The sequence below is a fragment of the Tiliqua scincoides genome, chromosome 15 (assembly GCF_035046505.1).
Source record: "Tiliqua scincoides isolate rTilSci1 chromosome 15, rTilSci1.hap2, whole genome shotgun sequence".
NCBI lineage: Eukaryota > Metazoa > Chordata > Lepidosauria > Squamata > Scincidae > Tiliqua > Tiliqua scincoides.
In genome coordinates this window covers 933,224-955,614 of record NC_089835.1, presented here as the reverse complement: position 1 = coordinate 955,614, position 22,391 = coordinate 933,224, and the positions used below count along the sequence as shown (strand labels likewise).

At 48.6% G+C, this 22,391-nt stretch overlaps 1 protein-coding gene across 1 annotated transcript in view; it reads right to left on the bottom strand.

Annotated features, from left to right (window-relative positions):
• ACTN3 (actinin alpha 3) overlaps nt 1-21,874 on the bottom strand; it is a 38,078-nt gene extending 16,204 nt beyond the window's left edge. Inside the window, exons 1-2 of the mRNA XM_066610235.1 lie at nt 21,540-21,874; nt 641-755 (exon numbers count right to left, since the gene is read on the bottom strand). Coding sequence (XP_066466332.1) covers nt 641-755; nt 21,540-21,671 — 247 coding nt within the window. The 5' untranslated portion in view covers nt 21,672-21,874. The remainder of the gene's footprint in view (nt 1-640; nt 756-21,539) is intronic.
• Nucleotides 21,875-22,391: the final 517 nt, after the last annotated feature.

Genomic DNA, 22,391 nt, shown 5'->3' with positions numbered 1-22,391 from the left:
AGAGTGTGACTCAAACCATGACAGCCAGCAGGGGCTATAACCTGCCCCCTGCATCTACTCCTCCTATTAGCTGCTGCTGCCCAGTCCCAACTACTGTATTTTCACAAGACAGTACGCGTGTGTATACACGCGCATTTGCGCACACGGAAGATAAAACATGCAGGTTTTAGAAAGAGGAATAGAAGAAAACGGACAAGCGTTCTCCTAGTTATGGTCCCACAATGTGCACTCAGCTGGGGGTGCCTCCCTTCTCAATGCTGCCCATGAACTCTCTTGTTCTGGGGTTCTGTGGACCCCATTCCTGAGGCCGAGTGAGGTGGTGGCCGCAGGCAACAGTTAGTGGTGATGGAGCCCTGATGCCTGCTTCCCCTGCTTCTCCTCCCTAGATTTGGAAAGAGAGATGGAGTGAAAGAGGAAGAGTGGAGGACAGTAGAGTGGTGCGCCAGTGCAAAACCCACCCTCTCCTCCACACTTCCTCTTCTACCCTGTCTCCCATGTTCTTTTCAGATGCCTGAGACTGGCAGCAGAGGAAGCGGTAGCTGGTTTGCCACCATAAGCGCTGGGAATTCTTGGGCCAGCCCTGATTACTTTTATGCTGCCCCTGCACCCATAACCAGCACCCCTCCTGGAAGCTTCTTACCTGAAATCACTTCCAGCAGAAGCATGAGTTTGAGGCCATTCCGGAAATCCTCCTCAATGTTCTCAATCTGTGTCCCTGCCTTCCGCAAGTGTGAGTTGCACCAGGCTGTGAACGTCTGTGGAAAACGGGACGCAAACGTCATGCATATATTCTTTACTGGGAAAGAGACAATATAGGACATGCAAGACCTTCAGGCTGGGATGAAAGTGTTTTTGTGGAAGCCACAGCAAAATGTTTGGCACCAGCTGGGAAAAGCACCACCGCACTCAGTCACCAGTGACTCAGTGCTTGAGGTTTTTCCAGCCATTCCTCCTCTCTCTGCTCGCCTCATTCATTGCATAAAATGCCCCAGCAGAAGTAACAGAAGCGAACCAAACCACCTTTGAGGTTCTGAATGATGCTCAAACAAGGCTAGCCAAGATCTCCCAGCCTGAGGTGCCATGCCAAATGCCACCTAGTAGCCCCTCTTACCTAGTGGCAGCCAGCCACCACTTCTCCTTCTGCACTTTGGATTTGAAAAAGAAAAGAGGAATGAAACAGCAGAGCAGATAAGGCAGTTTGCTGCATGGACAGACATCCTGGGATGGAGACAGGCTCCAATGCTCTAGCCCAGGGGTGTCCAAAGTTTTTGGCAGGAGGGCCACATTGTCTCTCTGATACTGTAATGGGGGCCGGGAAGAATTAATTTACATTTAAAATTTGAATAAATTTACATAAGTTTACATAATGCATATATTAAAGATGAACTCATATGAATGAATGAAGGTCTTGCAATAGCTCAAGGCCTATAAAAGGTCTTGCACAAAGCAAGGCTGGTCTTTCCTTTATAATAATAATAATAATAATAAAACTTTATTTTTATCCCGCCCTTCTCCCAAAAAGGGACCCAGGGTGGCTAACAACATATAAAACAAATTAAAACATAATTTCACAGATAAAAACATATTAAAAAACACATTAGCAGAACCCATAAAAACAGTAGTCAGAAGAGTCAGAATAAAAGAGCATAAAACAGCAGTTCTTAGAGGAATTGGGCCTGTAAAAAAGCAACTAAAAGATATATAAAAGCTGTTTAAAAGGCCATAACATCAGAAGGCTTGGTTAAACAACAAGGTCTTCAGGCCTCGCCGAAAGGACTCAAGAGAGGGAGCCATTCTCAAGTCAAGGGGAAGGGAGTTCCACAACGTTGGTGCCACTACTGAGAAGGCCCTATTTCTTGCTGCCGCCCCATGTACCTCCTTAGGCGGCGGCACTTGTAAAAAGGCCTTCTCTGATGACCTGAGAGGACGAGCCGGATTGTATGGGAGTAGGCGATCTCTAAGATAACCTGGCCCAGAGCAGTATAGGGCTTTAAAGGTCAAAACCAGCACCTTGAATTGGGCCCGGAAACGAATGGGCAGCCAATGTAGCCCCCGGAGAAGCGGGCTGACAGAGTCAAACCGCCTAGCTCCAGTGACCACACGGGCCACCGCATTCTGCACTAATTGCAGTTTCCGAACGGTCTTCAGGGGCAGCCCCACATAAAGCGCGTTACAATAATCTAACCTCGATGTCACCTTAGCATGGATCACCGTGGCCAGGTCTGCACGATCCAAGTACGGACGCAGCTGGCGCACCAGCCAAAGCTTTACTGCTGCTACTGCATCACAGATGTGAAACAGCAAGCAATGGAGGAAGCCCTCGTCCCACAGCTCATGCGAAAGGTCGAACAGTTGGCCGTCATGCTGAGAGCAGTTGCGTCAGACCAGTGTGGGCTCCAACAAATCTCTGGAGGGCCAGAGGCTCATTGGAGACTGGGGGCTCCCTGAGGGCCGCACTGAAAGGCCTTGAGGGCTGCAAGTGGCCCCAGGGCCGGGGTTTGGGCACCCCTGCTCTAGCCCAGGGCTCTCTAAACTTTTAGGTCAGAGGGCCACATCAAATATCTGGCATGGCGTCGCGCGCTGGAAAAATAAATAAATTTTAAATACAAAACTTAAATGAATACATTAGAAAGCCTCAGGTCTTTAGATGACCCAAAGATAAAACCAGGAAGTGCTGTTTTTAGGGAATTTTAGGGGGGGCACATGGTCTCCCCAGCCCTCCAGATGCAACTGGAGCACAGCTCTGGTCACATTCAGTCCAGCAGGCCAGAGGCTTCCAGGGGACCAGAGGTTTGCTGAGGGTCAGATGTGTTGCAGGCCACATCTGGCCCCCAGGCCAGGAGGTGGAGACCCCTGCTCTAGCCCACCATCCTCTTCTCTTCCACACTTCCTCTTCTGCTCCATCACCCCTCCTTTTTGAATGCAGGGCATGGGAGGAAGAGAAGCTGCAGCAGAAGCAGGCAGGTAGACCGAGGCAGTCACTCCTCATCAATCCAGCACCTGAAGCAACTGCCCCAATCGGTGTCAAAGATGAGCCTGCTTTGTGTTCACAGCTGGTCTAGGATGTTTTTATCTACAGTACTGGAGTGTTTCTTCGAACCTGACCATCTCCAATCTCACCTTGTCCTGGAAATCTCTGTCTGCTGCAACTCCGTACAAAACGCACTGGTGATTACACCAAATGCCAAGGACAATAGGCTCTTTTATGAAACATCCACAGGGAGCCCTTGAGGGTCACTGCATCCTGAGCATCTGAAGCAATTTAGGGTAGAGTCCAGTAGGACAGGGGTCTCCAAACTTTTCAGCATGAGGGCCACATCTATATATCTTTCCAAGGGCTGGAAAATTAATAAATTTATATAATAAATAATAAATAAATACATTAGGGGTGGCAGAGCGAGGAATGGATTTTGAAAAGGAAAAGCAATTAGGGGAGAACATTTATTTATTTATTTATTTATACAGGTATTTCTATACTGCCTTTATTTGGTCGTCGTTTACGTAGGCAGGCTGTTCTAAACCCCCGTCGGGATTTTTACAATTGAATAGTTCTAGCCTTTCATAGAACTCCTCATTCCAGCTAGATTCCTTCCTGGTCTGGCCTCTCTCTGGCCCTTCGCCTCTCACGCTCCACTCCGCTCTGCCACCGAGGGTCAGCTCATCAGTATATCAGCGTGTCATCAGTTCTTGGGTACTTCCGGTTGTTTCGAACTGGTAGCCTCAGATCTTCAGGCATACAAGGTGGAAGCTCTACCAACTGAGCCAGACCTCCTGCCTGAAACATGCTTTCAGTATGTGTCGGGGCTTATTGGCCAGCAGTCTGATCAGGGAACTGAATGGATCTGGAACTCCTTTTCTCAGATTTTCAAAGGGTGTGTTATAATGTTGGGGGGTTGAGAGGCAGAAATTACTCTTGCGTTTTCCCCTGCCCTGTCTTCTGGGAAATCCTCTTCAATGGAAGCATCTCTCCACACAAGCCTCTGCATTCCTGGCCCATCATCAGGTTGCTGCAGGCCAGAACAGTCAAGATTCCCCAGCGCATACCGCAGGCCAGATCAAATCCTCCCTCGAGCCAGATGTGGACCCCAGGCAGGGATTTGGAGACCTGTGCAGTAGGATATTCTCCAACATGACCCTGATTAAATGCTCTTGGGTGACACCATTTCTGTTGGGCTACTCACAGGAAAATGTCCAATGATTTGAATTTTATTCATTTGCAGAACAAAGTGGTAATCTTTGCTCTTCTCTCTAGTGTTAACTATTGCAGGGCTCTTCAGATGCCAGCCCATGGGCATCTTCTGGGTTTCATCGCCCCGGCAGCCACTGCACTCGGATTTCTGGGCAGGTGCAATGGGCTGTACCGCAGTTTGAGGGAGCCTGGCAGCAGGAAAGACCAGCTCCCCAGTGGAATGGTCAGCGCCGGTCATGCTGGGATGCCTTTCCCATTGCGCAGCAGTCTCCAATTTGGAGACCGCTGACCTAATGCAAGGCGTGCCCTCTGCCCCACCCTGGTGCCATTCCAAAAGCACTGGCTTGTGGTCATACCCCAGGCATTTCCAGATGATAAATAAACCCAGATTTTCCTTTAGCATCAGCCCTGTGCCAGGAGTGCTGTAATTCCTCCTTCCAGGGCAAAACCTTCATGAATTTTGGAAACACAACCACCTCCATATTTGCTGGGGAGGTGTGACTTGTTTTTTAATTCATGTGTTTCATTTCTGGAGAGGGCTATGCACAGGCATCAAACTTTAAAAGTTGCAAAAACAGCGGGGGGGAGGGCAAGCCTACAGGAAGGGATGTGTAGCTCATCCACTAGGTAATTCTACCCAGTTTGGCTACAATCGACTCTCAACCTTACTGTGTCACCTAAAATCAGTTCTCCAGCTTTGCTAATAAAACCACCACCAAGTCTCTCTTTAATAACTTGATATCCTGCTTTTAATTGTCCAGTTTGTTATGCAAATTGCTATGTCAATTGTAAATTTTAATTGCAAATCGTGTTGATATGCCAATAAAGGTTTCAGAACAGAACAGAACAGAACAGAAGTCTCTCTTTACTTCTGCTCCATACCTTAAACGTGACCTGTGCAGTCCACTTAGTGCTGGAGACAGAACCAAAGCTGTGTGATTTTATATTAAAATGAAAATGTGGGAACAGCCAGGGTTGTTTCTTTGTCCTGGTAGCCCTCGATGCAATGGAGTAACAATGCTCACACCTGTGTTGTGCTGAGCGTGCAAAACATTTCGCAAGTGCTATCGTGAAGCAACCCTTACAACAAACCAAGATAATAGGCTTGGCGTGCTTCCATTGACATGGTGAACATTGCGTATAGTTTGTCCCTGACAACCTCAGGACTTTGGGGTTTCAACATCATACTCACTGTTTTCTTCCGCCCCCCCCCCAATGCACCATGCTTTGCTAAGTATCTTGAAGATTGTTGCTCCAGGACCAGCACATCCATGAGGCTGACTGAGGTGGACTGGAAGCCACCTGCATCTACTGCCCCTCCACAGATTTGAAAAGTAAGAAGGGAATGGAGTGGATGAGAAAGTGTGGGGTGGGCGGAGAAGAGCTGGGGCTGAATTTTTTGGAGGCAGGCTGTGCAGCATGGCCTCTCCCAGTTTGAAGAGACACTTGGCCAACAGTCTGAGGCAAAGAGGCAAAGAAGGAAGGCCCCTAGCCAGGGAGACAGACCAGGGACAGACTGCACTTGCTCCCAGTGTGGAAGGGATTGTCACTCCCGAATCGGCCTTTTCAGCCACACTAGACGCTGTTCCAGAACCACCATCCAGAGCACGATACCAGAGTCTCTCGAGACTGAAGGTTGCCAACTAACTAACTAACGATATTTTGCAAATGCTCAAGCTGTGCATGTACTACAAGGCTGCAGCACCTCCTACACTCTGGCCACCATTCTTCTCTCCTCCACGCGTCCTCTTCTGCTCTGTTCCCTCCTTCCTTTTCTGATTGAGGAACCAGGAAAAGGAGGAACAATCAAGGTGGACAGCCTCAACCTTGCCAGTTGAGCCTTGCCAGCATCCACCAGCATCCGCCTCAGTTCACTTGACAGATGAAAAAGCCCTGGGAGGCCTAAAGCAACGTGATTGTGACACCAGTACCATCTGGGTGCCTGTTACTGCACTCCTGTAACACGTGCAGAATCTGGTTGGTTGGCAACCTTCAGTCTGGAAAGACTATGGTATAAGCCTACAGCACCCGGTATTCCAAGGTGGTCTCCCATCCAAGTACTAACCAGGCCTGACCCTGCTTAGCTTCCAAGATCAGACTAAAAAATAATCTAAGAGCCTGATCCTATCAGGCTTACCACTGGTGCTCCAGCCCCACCACAGGCGCTGGGCATTACAAAAGTGCCATAAGGCACTCTGATGCTGGCGATGAGTCAGCACTGGGCCTCAGCACGAGAAGGATTCGAACCAAGAGTGCTGTGCATTAAGTATCCTTGCTGTCTGACGGGGAGGTTTTTTAGGGCAGGGAGGAGGGCAGGGGAAGGGGGGAATAGACCAGAGGGTCTATTGGGCCCAGCAGGGGGGCAGGGATGGTGGCAGAGACTGCCACCCAATCCTAGGCCCCCTCCCAAGCTGAGCCACCTGACACAGGCCTCTTTGGTTCTGCACCCGCTAGATACCACTGGACCTCTTGTGCCAGAGTACCATAGGATTGGGCAGCAAAGTGGGTGACTGGCTGGAGCTTCCTGCTGCTTTGAGAAGGGAGCAGCATGAAATAAGATTAAATAGCTGCAACTGGAGTAAATGGGGTCACACACCGGCTGCCTGACAGAGGCCCTGAGCCTGTTTCAGCATCTAAGATAGCTTCCCCCTCCCCCCACCACGCCTGGCCAAATTTAGATATGGCTTCAAGGTGCCTGTAATGAAGCAAGTTTCATGCAATGCCCTGAGTCTGCAGAAGATCTTTATGGTCGGCCACCTGGCGCCGGGGAGGTGGGGAAGAGGAGAGGATGAGCGGTGCTTGCTGGCCATCCCATGGGGGTGAGCTTATGTACGTACAGTGCAGGACACAGCCAGAGGGCACACGGCAGTCTGTCACTCCCGCTCCAGCTGGCAGGTCGCCTCCAGCAACGTCTTGGCTCTGAGGCTAGAATGGATTATGCATCCCTACAGGTTTGGGCGCTGAGTTTGCCAGGTCTCCTCAAACCCAAACTCCTCAGAAGAAACTGTGGAGATGATTGTCTGAAATCTGGATCAGGAGCAGACTCAGAAATAAGACAGTCACGCTATAATATCCTGAAATGAAGAAAATAAGGGATGCCCAGTGTCCAGAATAAGCAGCCTGAGATAGGGATAGCAGCTGAAATGGCATCAGAACCTCTGTTTTTGGATTCTGGGCTAGAGTTTTGCTTCCGCCCAGGATTAACCCACCTTCTTTACAAGCTTACCACCAAAGCACATTTAACTCCTGTAAGCAATAGTGGAGAAACTGCCTTTAAAAACAACACTGTGGGCATATCCTGAAGAGCCACAACAAAAGCATTCAAAGATTTGACTCCGTTGTATACATCCACTTTTTCAGGGCCCAATCTTATCCAACTTTCCAGCAGCCACAATGCAGCCCCGAGGTAAGGGCACAAATGTTCCCATACCTTGAGAAGGCCTCTGTGTCTGTCCCCCCACCACAGGATGCAGTGCACGTCCCACTGGCACAGTTGCACAGGCACTGGAAAATTGGATAGGATTAAAGTGCTCCATTAAATTATTGGGTGGGAAGAGTTTGTCCCCTCCCCACAAAGTTCTAGGAAGCTTGCTGTGAAACACACATGTGCTCCATAAATCAAGAATCAGCACTCCAGCCTGAACGTATCTAGTGTGGATGATCGAGGACTGCAGAATCTCAGGACCGCCGTGTCTCTATAGCCACTGTGTAACTAATCCGAGGCTCTGAACAGGTTTGTTTAGGGCAGGGGTCCCTAAGGCCACATCCAGCTCATCAACAACAGTGGACTGGCTCACCCACTGAACCCAGTGGCATTATAATTACGTGCACAACTTATTCCTTCTTCCTCTCTGCCCACCTCCACACACCTTCTTCCTCTTGCTGGTTGAAAAGCACCCCTGAAGCTGCCAATATTTTTCTCTTTTTGTGAAAATTCTGAAGTGTTATGTCCAAAATGTATATAGTACATTATTTCTTGTGTATTTCCGGCAAGGCTGAGCAGTGCAAGTGGGACATGGAGACTTCTTTGCATCCTCACCAAACTGTGATTTCCAGAATTCTTTGGGAGAAACCAATACTGTACAAATGTGTGGTGCAGACAGGAGCTGCTAAAATGAAAAATCCTAAAATCAGATAAGAATTTGGCAATCCCAAAACGGGTTATTCAAACTGTGTGCCAAGTGGGGGCTTTTCTGCCCTACTGAATTTTGAGAGGAATGCAAGAAGCTAGAAACATAACCTGAGTGACCTCCTGTCACCTGGGTCCAGCCCGGGTGGCCAGGAGCTCCCCAGGAGCAGGGATCTCCTCTAGGGTAGAGGCCTCCTCGGGAGTAAGTCCTGAGTACTCCCAGGACTGGGGTCCCTTACAGAGCACCTACCTGGGAGGAGGACAAGGACCAGCTGGGAACACCAAGCAGGCAGGTGGTTAGAAGGGGTGGGGCCGGCCCAAGAGGGAAGAGGCCTCATAAGAAGCCTGGAGAGGGAAGAGGGAGGTCACTCCTCTCCAGAGGGGAGTAAGGCTCGAGGAAAGCCAGGGGGAAAGCATCATCCCTGCCTAAGGGAAAAGAGAGAGGCCTCCAGAGGGAGGGGATGGATGTCTGCCCTGGAGAGAGGAGACTGGGGGGGGGGGAGACTTCCCTGAGCCAGGACCTGCCTGGACACAGAGGGCGACCCCTAGAGAGATGGGGTCGTGGAGACGGGGGATTGGAGCCAACTATGGGGGCCAGCTGGCTGGGAAGCTAGCACGGAGATATCAGGGGCCCTCCTAAGGCCAGACAGCCTGACCCCGACTGGCAGGGTTGCATCCTCCAAGAGCCCTGACCCCGGGCCAAGAGATTCGGCGTGGAAAGCTGGTGCTGACAACGCCCAGGAATGGGTAGGGTCAGGTCCAGAGCCCACCAGACGACGGCGACACAAGTCAGCATGATGTATGTAGGTCTGTGACGTAACAGTCCACATGAATGTAAAATGGCTGACGCTATTAAACCGCCTGTGTCAAGCAACTATACCCGCCTCCCGTCCGTTAATCCTCCGCTGACCATTGTTCAAGGAGCGGGTAAGCCCCTCGCGCTCGCTTGCAAGCCCAGGGAAGGGGCCTCCTCCCGCTATGGGCATTACACCTCCCCATGCCCTTAATTGCTCCTGGTGGTCTGAGGGAATTATAAGATATCTCTGCTGCTTTTGCCTCCCCTTGATCCTCTCAAAGTCCTGTTGCTTAAGAGAAGAGGGCTTAATTCAAAAACACAAGTATGGAAAAGGAGAACAGCGTGCCTCTAACCACCAGTTCAGTAGGTGGCCCCAAAAGAAGACGAAACATGTTGGAGTTGTGTAAATTGGTAAAGGATGGCCATGGCAATTGCATAAGAACATTAAGCCCCACTGGATCAGGCCATAGGCCCATCTAGTCCAGCTTCCTGTATCTCACAGCAGCCCACCAAATGACCCAGGGAGCACACCTGATAACAAGAGACCTCATCCTGGTGCCCTCCCTCGCATCTGGCATAGCCCATTTCTAAAATCAGGAGGTTGCACATGCTCATCAAGGCTTGTAACCAGTAATGGATTTTTCCTCCAGAAACTTGTCCAATCCCCTTTTGAAGGCATCCAGACCAGATGCCGTCACCACATCATGCGGCAAGGAGTTCCACAGACCAACCACACGCGGAGTAAAGAAATATTTTCTTTTGTCTGTCCTAACCCTTCCAACACTCAATTTTAGTGGATGTCCCCTGGTTCTGGTGTTATGTGAGAGTGTAAAGAGCATCTCTCTATCCACTTTATCCTTCCGATGCATAATTTTGTATGTCTCAATCATGTCCCCACTCAGGCGTCTCTTTTCTAGGCTGAAGAGGCCCAAATGCCATAGTCTTTCTTCATAAGGAAGGTGCCCCAGCCCAGTAATCATCTTAGTCGCTCTCTTTTGCACCTTTTGCATTTCCACTATGTCCTTTTTGAGATGTGGCGACCAGAACTGGACACAATACTCCAGGTGTGGCCTTACCATCAATTTGTACAACAGCATTATAATATTAGCCATTTTGTTCTCAATACCTTTTCTAATGATCCCAAGCATAGAATTGGCCTTCTTTACTGCTGCTGCAAGTTGGATGCTTCTCTGGCGGGTTTCCTGCTTCTCACATATTTGAAGAAGCTTTTATTATTCCCCTTAATGTTGCTGGCCATGCGTTCCTCATAGTCTCGCTTGGCCTTCCGTATCACCTTCTTACATTTCTTTTGCCACAGTTTGTGTTCCTTTTTATTCTCCTCATTAGGGCAAGACTTCCATTTACGGAAGGAAGCTTCCTTGCCCTTCACAGCCTCTCTAACTTGGCTCGTTAGCCATGCAGGCACCCTCCTGGACTTAGTGGAGCCCTTCTTCCTTTGCAGTATACACTTCCGCTGGGCCGCTATTACTGTTGTTTTAAGCAACCTCCATGCACTCTGGAGAGATTGGACTCTTTTTACTTTCCCTTTCACCCTCCTTCTAACCAGCCCCCTCATTTGAGGGAAGTCCGCTCGTCGGAAGTCAAGGGTTTTTGTTAGAGATTTGCCCGGTATTCTTCCCCTGACGTGCAGGTTGAAACAGATCGCAGCATGATCACTGCTCCCCGACGGTTCAGTAACTTTGACATCTCTAACCAGGTCCTGAGTACTGCACAATATTAAATCCAGAGTCACCTGTCCTCTGGTGGGCTCCATGACGAGCTGCTCTAAGGCACAGTCATTTAACATGTCAAGGAATCCGGTCTCCTTTTCGTGACCAGAACACAAATTGACCCAGTCAATATTGAGGATAATTGAAGTTCCCCATGATTACAACCCTGTCCCTCCTTGTCACCTCCCTGATCTGTTTCCTCATTTCAAGGTCCCCTTCTGGTTTATAGTCTGGAGGACGATAGTACGCCTTAAGGTCCTTCTATAACATCTATTAACAAGTAAGAGCTCAATTCTGAGCTACCTGTTGCACCGGGACTGCCACGGTACCGAAATGGCTGCCGCGGTATCCTGTGCGCAACAGGGCAGCTGCCAGTGGCTCCCCGGGGGAAGGGGACTTTTGTCCCCTTCGCCGGAGTAAGGGAAGTAGCCTCACGGTGGTGTTACTCAATTCTGCGGCAGTCCTTAGGCTGGCACAGAATCAAGAGTCTCCATGTCGGGCCTGTGGCCTAACACGTTGGCTCTGGTGGTCCCGCCCCCTCCCATCCCGCTCCCTCCCCCAACACACCTCCTCCCCCCATGCCCCACCCATCTCTCTGCCACCCCATGGTCCTCACAACCAACGAGCGGTGGAGCACTGGTGAACCACCGGCAGTAGCCCAGTGCTGACAGACACTGAGCTAACTCCAGCAGTAGCTGGTGTTGAGGGCCGTGTACATGCTTTATGGTACGTTTGTGACACTCACCGCCAGCAGAGCACCAGCAGTACAAGCTCAGGATTGAGCTCGAAGTCCCATTCAACAAAATGTACTTTCTCCTTGAAGCTTTCACCTGACTAGTGTGGACTGGCAATACACCACCTGAGCCTTTTATAGGCTATTACTGTATCTTAGATTACAAGCTTTCTCCTTACAACAACTGCCCTTTTACTGCTTCTTCTTCAATGCGGCGGATGATTACTGATAACCTTTAAGTACATGCTTAATAACACGAAGGTACTGCTGAAACCAAGGGGACTCAAACGGGATTAACTCTGGCTGGGTCTTTTTAAAGCTGCAGTTCTAAGCGCACCTGCCTGGGAGCAACCACAATTAAACCAAATGAGACACTTCCAAGTAAACATGTATAGGACTGGGCTAAAAGAGCTGGAGTGGTAGGTGGAAACATTTTTTTGGTTAATGGCCCCATCCTCAGTGAGGACAGGCAGGAGATCAGCTTTTGTGGAAAGCCCAGCACATGCAGGCTGTCAGATCAGGGGCTAGACATGCAAAATCTCTATGGTATGAGCCTAGCGGTCTTAATATGAAGATAGACATAATATCCGAGGGTTTGTCCCTCCTGCCATACACCCAGTGGGCTGCCTGCTGGTTCATCTTTTTGAAGTGGCAAGTTTTATCTAGTATCTGTTCAGTCATTGCTTTCTTATTAAAAAAAACAACAACAAAAAACCGTGCAAAGCTGTTCTGGGATGCGCATGGAGTAGTTTGTTACGGTGTCACCTTGAGGACATCATGGTTTGCCAGCCAATAAATGCTATACACCTGCAAACTTCTACACCTGCCTGCAAACTTGCACAATCTGCTGTTGTTGTTCGTTCCCCACCCCCTCTAGAAATCAATTCTGGAAAGGAAAAGTACATTTAGACTAAAAGCAATCGTTTGAGGTTAGACTAAATAGTCTGAATAGTTAGACTAAAAGCAAATTGGTCTCATTGCTCCAAGCAGGGCTGCCCTAACTCTTAAGCAAATTGAACGTGTGTGCACTGAGACTGAGTGAAAAGGAAGAGGAATACTTATTAAGTACGTAATGGAGAGACCTGGAATGCTATTGCAAATGCCCTGAATGTATCTAGAAGCCTGGGTACACAGATGTCCAAGCTTTTCCAGCTCTGCCAGTAGAAAATCTGCCATCCACATTGAGCTCTGCCACCCACATCTACTCTTGGGATCTCTTTGCTGGCACAAACATTCATCCAACCAGCATGACATACTGTTGCCCCAGTATGGTCCACTGCAGCCATGCATCCTCCCAGTGATGCAAGCTCCACATGGCATGGCCTGCAGAATCAGGCACAGACATGCTGTATCACACCTGCACCCATTTTCCCGTGGGCAACTGCATCAAGCAGAAGCATGGAAACAAATGTGGACATGGACAATATCTCACAATGGAGAGAGGTGAAAAGTGTGATGTTCTTATGTGAGATGCAGGAAGCTGGACTAGATGGGCCTATGGCCTCATCCACCAGGGCTATTCTTATGTTCTTAATGTGGCTAACACACCTAGAAGGCCTCAACAGAAGACGTTAGGCAAGAAGGGAAGCAGAGATGTCACAAAGGCCACCTAGTCTCATTTGTTGGATAAATTCTGTCCCTGGGATATGGCATCATGATAGAATTTGGTTCAGAATTTAGCTTCCTGACAATATCATCTTTCATAAGTACAACTAGGCAGTGCTGGCCTATCAATGAGGCCAACTGAGGCAGGTGCCTGAGATGGTGGGTTGGCAGGGCTCCCTGCCTCCAACAGAACCTCTACTGTTCCTCCCCTTGCTGGATTCAACAAGGAAGAGGGAAATAGAGCAGCCATTTGAAGGAGAGTAGTAGACTCATAAGAACATAAGAACAGCCCCTCTGGATCAGGCCATAGGCCCATCTAGTCCAGCTTCCTGCATCTCACAGCGGCCCACCAAATGCCCCAGGGAGCACACCAGATAACAAGAGACCTGCAAGGCTTCCTGGGAATTGTAGTTAAGAACATAAGAACAGCCCCACTGGATCAGGCCATAGGCCCATCTAGTCCAGCTTCCTGTATCTCACAGCGGCCCACCAAATGCCCCAGGGAGCACACCAGATAACAAGAGACCTCATCCTGGTGCCCTCCCTTGCATCTGGCATTCTGACATAGCCCATTTCTAAAATCAGGAGGTTGCGCATACACATCATGGCTTGTACCCCGTAATGGATTTTTCCTCCAGAAACTTGTCCAATCCCCTTTTAAAGGCATCTAGGCTAGACGCCAGCACCACATCCTGTGCCAAGGAGTTCCACAGACCGACCACACGCTGAGTAAAGAAATATTTTCTTTTAAAATATTGAGTGTTGGGCGGGTCCTAACTTTAGTGGATGTCCCCTGGTTCTGGTATTATGTGAGAGTGTAAAGAGCATCTCCCTATCCACTCTGTCCATCCCCTGACTCCTCCTCTCATCCTCCAATACCCTCTTCCTTTTTTAATCCAGGGAGTGGGAGCAGGACCCAGCGGCTGATGTGCCATCTGGTAAGGTAATGGCATTTGGGGCACGGGTAAGTCTTGGGCTAGCCCAGCCCAGCAGGACAGGGGCCAAGGGTCTTCTTTAATGTGTTCCAAATGCAGCCTTGCAAAGCCAGTGCAAAAAGCCAACCTCTCAGTCTGGGCCTCCTCTGGTTTGACTGCATCATAAACAGGAAGAGAAAGAAGGGGTCACAAATGTCACCTACTCATCCAAGACTCTCATTCAAGTGGGATTTGCTCCTAAAAACTCCCTGGGAAATGGTTCTAGTCTAGTTTTTTCTTTGACAAGCCAGTTTTCCATGAGCAGAGGGGAAAATGGGAGGGGGGCATGAAATATTAAAGCACACAAGCCCTGACATGGTACAGTTCAGGAAGAGATAGACCTTGTGCTATTTTTCTGCTTTCTAAGAACATGTGTAGAGAGGTCTGAACACTTGGCATTTATACCCTTCATTTCCTATTATTACATTGGCTCTAACCCAGTTTGCAGGTTCCCCTACAGTACAGTAACCATTTCTAATCCTGTGTGTCACTGGCGCCCACAATGGAAAGCTATTTTCAGCATTGTGAGATGAGACACGGACAAAGCCAGCATCTCCTCACAGGTGCTTCTGTCACGCCTGGAATGGCCCTGTCTCATTTGCCCATTTACCAGGGCTTAACAGATTTGGCTACAACCAAGAGGACTGTGAAAGAGGCAATCCCATCCAATCCCATCTTGGCTTAGGGCAGCCAAGAAATGATATCACAGAAAGTAGGAGGTCTGCAACACTAATGCTGACTCTGCTCCACCATGCTGCCATTTGGTGCCCTTAAGTATCTGCGCATATTTGCTCACTGACGGTGTTGTGTATTGACTGCATTGCTGGCTTTTTAAAATGTGCCACTTTAATGGCTTATTGAGAAAGTGTAACAAGAAGCCACAAATGTCATTTTTGTACTCAGTAGAGACATTTTAAATGGGGAAAAACATCAACAACTATTCTTCGAGTTCAGCTGAGTAGCCAATTTTTTTAAAAACAGGACTGTAAGTCTACATTTTACCTACAATGCAAAGAACCAACAGGTTCCATATAGAAAATAAGGATAGGTGCTGTCCCACATTTTGCATACATAAACCTCAAAACAGAAGTGGATGGACAAATCTCCTCTCAACAAAACTGCTTTTTGCAGACAGTGAGACCAGCAGAAGATATTTCTCAATCTATGGTATATTCACCTATCTTTGTGTCTGTCTTTACCTACCAATTTCTCCCCTCCATGTCTCCCAACTGGTCCATATTTCACTGTGATCAAGAACAGAATGACACCCCCATTTTTGGATGCAGAGTGTGAAATTCTGTGGGTTAAGATTGCAAGCCCCTTCCTCTTGGGGCAACTCACAAACATGTCAAAAGTTTTGAAGGGCGTGTGGCAAGCTACAATCTTCAACAAATGTTGCTGAGATGATCACTAGACCAGACCCTGAACCCATATTTATCAGGGAAGTAGACAAATGCAACTTTGCCTACATTCTTTCAGACAAGGAAGGCATCTCCCCAGCTACCTCTCTGCTCCCTCACATTACTCCTGCCTGCATTCTGCCTCTAGTGTCTTGTCTGAATGAACAGCAGTTGGGGAAGAAACTGACAAGGAGAGAAGAATGCAGGGTGCAGGGATGGCAAGAAGAGGGCAAAAGCCTTGGGATCCCAGGACTCAGTTTTTGCACCCCTGCACACCAATCACTAAGATTCAGGCCAAGAAGGAACATTAGTCTTTCTCCATTTATCTGCATTACAACCTTGTGCAGTATTTTGTTCATTATGTGAATGTATAGGTGAGGAAAACCCTGTGAAGAGATAATGCCTGAAACTCCTCATCGCAGAAAATCCATGCAGTGTCATCTCTCTCTCACTCTTCCTCCAAATCTATCAAATCCTACCTCTGTCCCAAAGTTTTTCATTTAACTCTTGAATCTGCAAACTAGAACAAAGCTCCAGTATTTGTTATGGCATCTGCTCACATCCCTTGTTGCCTTTCACATGGACAAAATTCAGACTATGCCCTCCTTGGGGCGGGGCCAGAAGTTTTGCAATGAAGGGAGGAGGAAAATCAAGGCAGATCTGCCAGCACCTAAACGCAGGTGACATAAGATGTTGAAAGTTACACAATGGAATTAAGTATTTGTACAATCCACGTTGCAAGTTTATAGCATTGAAATAGTGGTTTGGGAAGTGGACTTAGACCTGGAAGATCCAGGTTCAAATCCCCCCTCTGCTATGAAGCTTCCTGGGTGACCTTGGGCCAGTCACTTTCTCTCAGCCTCACCTACCTCAAAGGGTTGTTGTGAGGACAAGGAGGGGAGCAGCTGTTGGAGGAACTGCCTGAGCTCTTTGGAGGAAGGGCGGTATAAAAATTGAAAAATAAATAAATAAAATAAATAACTTTGCACTCATTGGCCAGGACTGAGCAATTGGCAGAATGCTACCCACACACTTTTTCTATGCAAGAGAAAGGGCTAGAGATTTTTTTAAAATTGGAAGCTGAGCATTCAGGGAGGGACCTGGAATATCCCCAGGGGAGCTGGGGCCTCATAGCCTCCCTCCCCACATGGCAATAGCCTGTCTGTCTTGTTCCATTATCCTGTGAAGCAGTGATGGTGCTATGCTAGCAGCCGTCTTTCCAGGGCCACAGCTAAGCAGCGCTTAGGGTCTCACAGCTGAATATCACCCATTGGACAAACCCTAGCTGTGCAGTCCTTAGGACGTCTCACAATCTTTATCAGTGCTATCATCAAAGATAAATGATAAAGATATCATCCTCAAGATAAATGCAGCAGAACTGACCCAACTCCCCACAAACTGAACTGCTCCCTTAAGTTAATTCATAACCCAGGCATCTTTAAATAGCTTCTTCTGGAGGCAGACAGCCTTGCCACCCGCCTGCCCATCCATCCTTCTGTCAGGGAGGGGGGAGGAAGGAGACCCTTCTTGTACCCTAATTAAGCTCTGCCCTCTTCCAAAATACTGCCATTAGCTCATCCCCTGCCTCCTTGCAAGGGGAGTACAGCTGAGGGGCAGTTTTTAGAAACTGCCATACATGGGTAAGGCATCTGGAACAGCAGCAGCTACCCGATACCCTATTGCTGCAAAAAAAACCCGCCCCACACTCACACACAGATTTCTCGCATCAGCAGGAAATGGTGTTCCAAGCCATACGGCAGGACTTGTCCAACAAGGGAACAATCCTATATCAGCAAAGAGGGGTGGGAATGGTAGCAGGAGGGAAAAAGTCCTTGAGGAAGAGAAGAAACCCAATCTTCACAAGGGTCTACACAATGGAAAAGGCCTCTCTGTGTACTCATTCAGGCAAGGGCCACCTCACCACATTTAGTCAGAATTCCACAGATGGGGAGTTACTGCCTTCTTTTATTGCTGGGTGGAAGACATTTTCTCCCTTGTTGAAGTTCATGCGTTACTGTTGAAGAACTGATGAACCAGGACCTACAAGTTGGGTGCGCCTGGACCTCAAGTGAGTCACCATTTCATTTTGTGGCACTTCTTTAGGTTGTTTGCAAAGAAAAAGGAAAACAAAAGGTGGCAGGAATGAGAGAAAGGAGGAGTGAATGGAGATTCACACACATCGGGAACAAATTAAAGAAGGGCCTTGAAACCAAACAGGATGAAGATCATATTCTTCAATCATGCCAGCACTGTATATTAGCCAGAGTGCAAAGATTTTATATGGGAGACTCTTTGGGCATGTACCTGCGAGTGGCCTTCCGCGCATCATTTTCTCTCAACCTACCCTTGCTTTTCTGTTTTCAGCGCATGAAGTCCATGCTTCATAAATGGGGTGACAAAGTGTCTTGACTAAGCTCGAGTGAGTGAAAGAGCATATAAGACAGTTTATGGTCCAGAAGAGGTGGAACCGCCCTGTGTCTGTCATCTGTTGGACTAGGTGTTGCACAGAAGGAACTTGATAGAGGGTAGTTTCCTCTTCACCCCAAAGTCTGAATTATGGAACCTTCAGTGCTTTTGTCCCTTCTAAAGCTGAAGCTTGAGAACAGCTACTTTAACTAGCCCATTTGCAAGCAAAAGAAAGGAACTGCAGAACTAAGGATATAAGATTATCCAGTCTGAGCAAAAAGATGTGACTGTGGGAAATTCGCATAAGACACCTGGAATGAAGAAAGACGCCAAACTAAACAGCACCTCCACAGTAAAAGTTCCATGCTCTCCAATGTGACACTCAACCCCTTTGAGAATCTTACTCCACTCTAGGCCTCAGTGGTGCCTTGTGCCAAAGAGGCACACAGGTCTGCCACTAAGCCTTTGGTCCTCTTCTGGCCCTCCCCATTGCCATGGGTCAAAGGGCCACAGGATCTGCCATGCCTCTGGGTGCAAGGAACAGGTGGAGAGATGCTTTCAGCAATGAGATCAGTGGGAACGATGCCCGGGTTGCAAAAAGGGCAGGGTTGTATAGCCCAGCAAAGACCTCTGGGACCGGTCATTCTGAATCAATTAGAGAAGAAATGGGTTGTAATTTAAGCAAGGGAAACGTTCAGCTGGCATCTCCATCCAGAGAGATTACAGGCACACAAAGATGAGTTATGTCTACCTGGTGGCTGAGGAACTGTTGATGTAAATCTGGATTCATGGCCAGGTGAATTCAGATTTACCAATGAGTCATGACAGCATGGCCATAAGCTCAGTGTCACCAATAGGCATCTAGTCACTTTGTTTTCAATTGCCTAGAGCAGGTGTCTCCAAACCCCGGCCCGGGAGCCAGATGCGGCCCGCAGCCAGCCTCTATCTGGCCCACAGCCAGCCTCTTGTCCCCTGAAAGCCCCTGGCCCACTTTGCTGAACATGACTGGAACTATGCTCTGATTGCATCTGGAGGGTGTTCTAAGGGCCACAGAGGTTGAATGAATGAGCCCATTCATTCATTTATTCACACATCTAAGTCCCATCTCTAATTTATTTATATAAATTTTATATTTAAATTTTTTTCCGGCCCTCAAAACCGTGCCTAACATTTGATGCGGCCCTCTGGCCAAAAAAGTTTGGAGACCCCTGGCCTAGAGAGATGGGCTTCCTCCTCAACTCCAACAAAATACATAGCCTACCTGTCTCTGGCATCCAAGCAAAAGTAACTAGACAATGTCCCCTTTTGTTTGTTGAGCTCATCGCAGACAGTAACGACATAGTTTTAATATCAGAAGGGTGGATATATCCTTGAGATACCACAGATCTAACCCATTTCTTCGATGCCCAGGCAGGCATCACCCAACCAAGTAGGCATCATCCTACCAAGAAAACAACTCAGCTGAGAGAGGGTTCCCACCAAGAATTTCATCAGAAGGACAGCACCATATTTTAAGCTGCAGCTGCCGACTCTCCTTTCTCATTACCAGCCTCATCCAGAAAAAGTATACGAGGTGTGAAGGGCAAAAGGCTATGCCCTCAGAACATTTATATCAGTATAACTTATCTAGGATGTTTATCACACAGTGAGATTACAGCTGTGATCTGGTTCACCTACCAGGTAGGCCACTCTTGCTGCATTTTAAAGATTATCTGTGGCTGAGACAGAGACACAATGGAGAGCAGATATATTAACCTGAGTCCAAACCCATCACCTTGTCTGGATCACACTTTTTTGCTTTCTTTGGCATGCAAGAAGTGTATGGCACCTCCATGGCGTCTGTGTGATATTTAAAAGTGAGAGCATGTGCGTGCGTGCATGCTTCTAAAGATGTACCCATGAAGCACATAGAAGTGAACATGCTTGGAAGAGAGAGTGAGAGCATCTGCAAGGGGGTGTTTGGGGGAATGCCTGCATGGCACAGCTGATGTCTTTTGGCAAGTTTGTTTATTCTTGTGTGCAGGACTGTCTCTACATCAAGACAGGAGAAGGAAGGAGGGGTGTTGATGTCAGTGTGGCTGTAGCTGCCTCAGGACCTGGGTGCAAGCTTGTCTATCTTGCAGCAAATGGGGGGTTGCAGAAGTGCTGCTGAGAAGGCAGAATTTTCCCATGCGTGGATTGCTGCAACACTGTGCTGAGAAAAGTCACATCTGGTGAATTTCTCTCTTCCAGGCAACTCTTAAAGGAAGAGAAGCCCTCTTGGGTTAGGGGTACTGTAAGCAGATGCTTTTCTTCTGCTGCTGGTGTTGGTGGTGACTCCATGCTTGTGGTCCGTGGGGTGATCTGTCCTGCTTGCTGCCAACAATCCTGCAGTTTTGCATGCCACTGATCAATCGACCAAGGAGGATTGCAGTGGCCTGCAGCCCTCCGTTATAAGGTAAGTTGAGGGAAAAGGCTGGGGGTGTCTCTGAATGTTTGCTATTAGGACATCCCTCATATGTGATATCATTAGCCACTGGGACATGTTCCCCACTGCCACACAAAGATATATTTAGCTCATTCCTTTCCCTCTCCCTTGAGTCTCCATCATTCCAGGCATAGCTCAGACATGGCTCTGGCCCTTGGTGGATTCCACTCCAGTGACATCTGCTCTCCCTCCCTCTCCTTTGTACCCACCCCCCTTGGCACAGCATTGGTCTGAGTCTCTTCTGACGTACTGTGCCCAAAATGTCACCTGTGGTTCCACATAGGATACAGATTGAGCTGATGGGGAAGGACAGCTGTGAGAACAGGGTCTGATGTCCAGGGATGGCAGCTGCCTCCTACAGGGTGCCCCCCCGCCCCCACAATGCATCATGTCTGTAAGGAAAAGGCCTGTTTTACTCTGTACTCTGCTGAATTAATTGCGCTGCTAACATGAAAGAAAACACTACTTTGGAGGGCACGGACTTCAGAACCAATCCTCAGATCCTTGGAGGACTGCTCTGCAGGCCAGTACCTATCCATCCTGAAGATCCGTGCAAGCCCTTTCCATGCTTGCAAGTGCCACAGACCAGATGAGTCTCAGTTGCATGGGGCATCCCTTGTTTTGGAAATGCTCGTTTTGCTTCTTCCTTCTGCAGCCTTCCAGCCAGGACCGTCTCAGGACATTTTGCCACATCAGGAGGAAACGAGTCCTTGCAAGTTTTACTGGTGCCTGGATACTGTTACCCCAAATAAGGACTTCAGTTGCACAAGCGTCAGGTGGAGGCTGGTCTCACCCATTCAGATCTATTTTCTCTCTGGCTTTCCCTTTGCTTCCTTCACTTTTTTAGATTACCAGCAGAGAAATATTTTCAGAAGTCCTCACTGGTACTGCAGCAGCAGCTGCTCTACACCTGCCAATTTATCTGACTACAAACCAAGCTAATTTAAGACTGTCCATGATTTAGCATGGAAAACAAAGGACCTACAAAATAAACCTGGATTGGCTTTGTGCCTTACGTTGGTGTTGCGGCCACCCTGGATCTTCCCAGCTACAGAAAGAAGTGAGGCCTGACAGCCCAGCCCCACTGCAGCCCCCTTGTACGTTCCCTACCTTTCGTTGTTGTTTCTCCCAGGCTGGGTCAAGCAGCAGGTCACGGTCCCAGTCCTCCTCCTGCGCCATGTAGTCCTCGGTCGTCATGTACGAGTGGTTGTACTGGACGTGCGTTTCTATCTGCATTGTCATGTTTGCTTTTTGTCTTGCGTCCCCCTTTTCTCTGTGCCTAACCTGCTCCCCACTAGTCACACAATCCCCTTTTGCTCTTCCTCACACTCTCAGCCCCCTTCCTCTGTTTGCTCCCCTCAGCTCCTCTTGGAGGTCAAGATCCCCCAGTCCTCCCAGGCTGTGTGCCTGCCTGCCTGCTCTGCTGCTGCACCTGTCAAAACCAACCCACGTGACCAGTCCTCAATAAGTATTATCAGCCCTGGGAAGGGAGATCAGGTTCCATCTTAAAAAGGCCAAGGGGAGGGGACAGCACAAATGTCCCCACCAACCAGATAGGGTGAAGACAGCTGCTGGCAAGCCAAGGATCCCCCTTTGAAGCAGAACCGGCAGACTCTTAAAGAGGAAATTGCCCCTTTGGGGCATGTGAGTGTATGTCACATACTCAATTCTGGCCACAAAGGAAGGATTCAGCATTAAGAGGTCTTCATGAAGGTCTTCATGAAACACGGGGGGGGGGGCAGCTTCTAAGTGGGTTAAAAAGCATCTTATTTGATCATTGCCAACTGCCTCAGAGCCCAGTCCTGTATGCCTACTCAGAAGTCCCATTAGAGTCAATGGGGCTTACTCCCAGGAAAGTGTGGATAGGATTGGGCTGTCAGTTTCATGACCCTGGGCTGTGCCCCATACACACAAGAGCTTCACAACAAAAGAAGTCTTCCCCAACCCTTAGTCCTATACTAA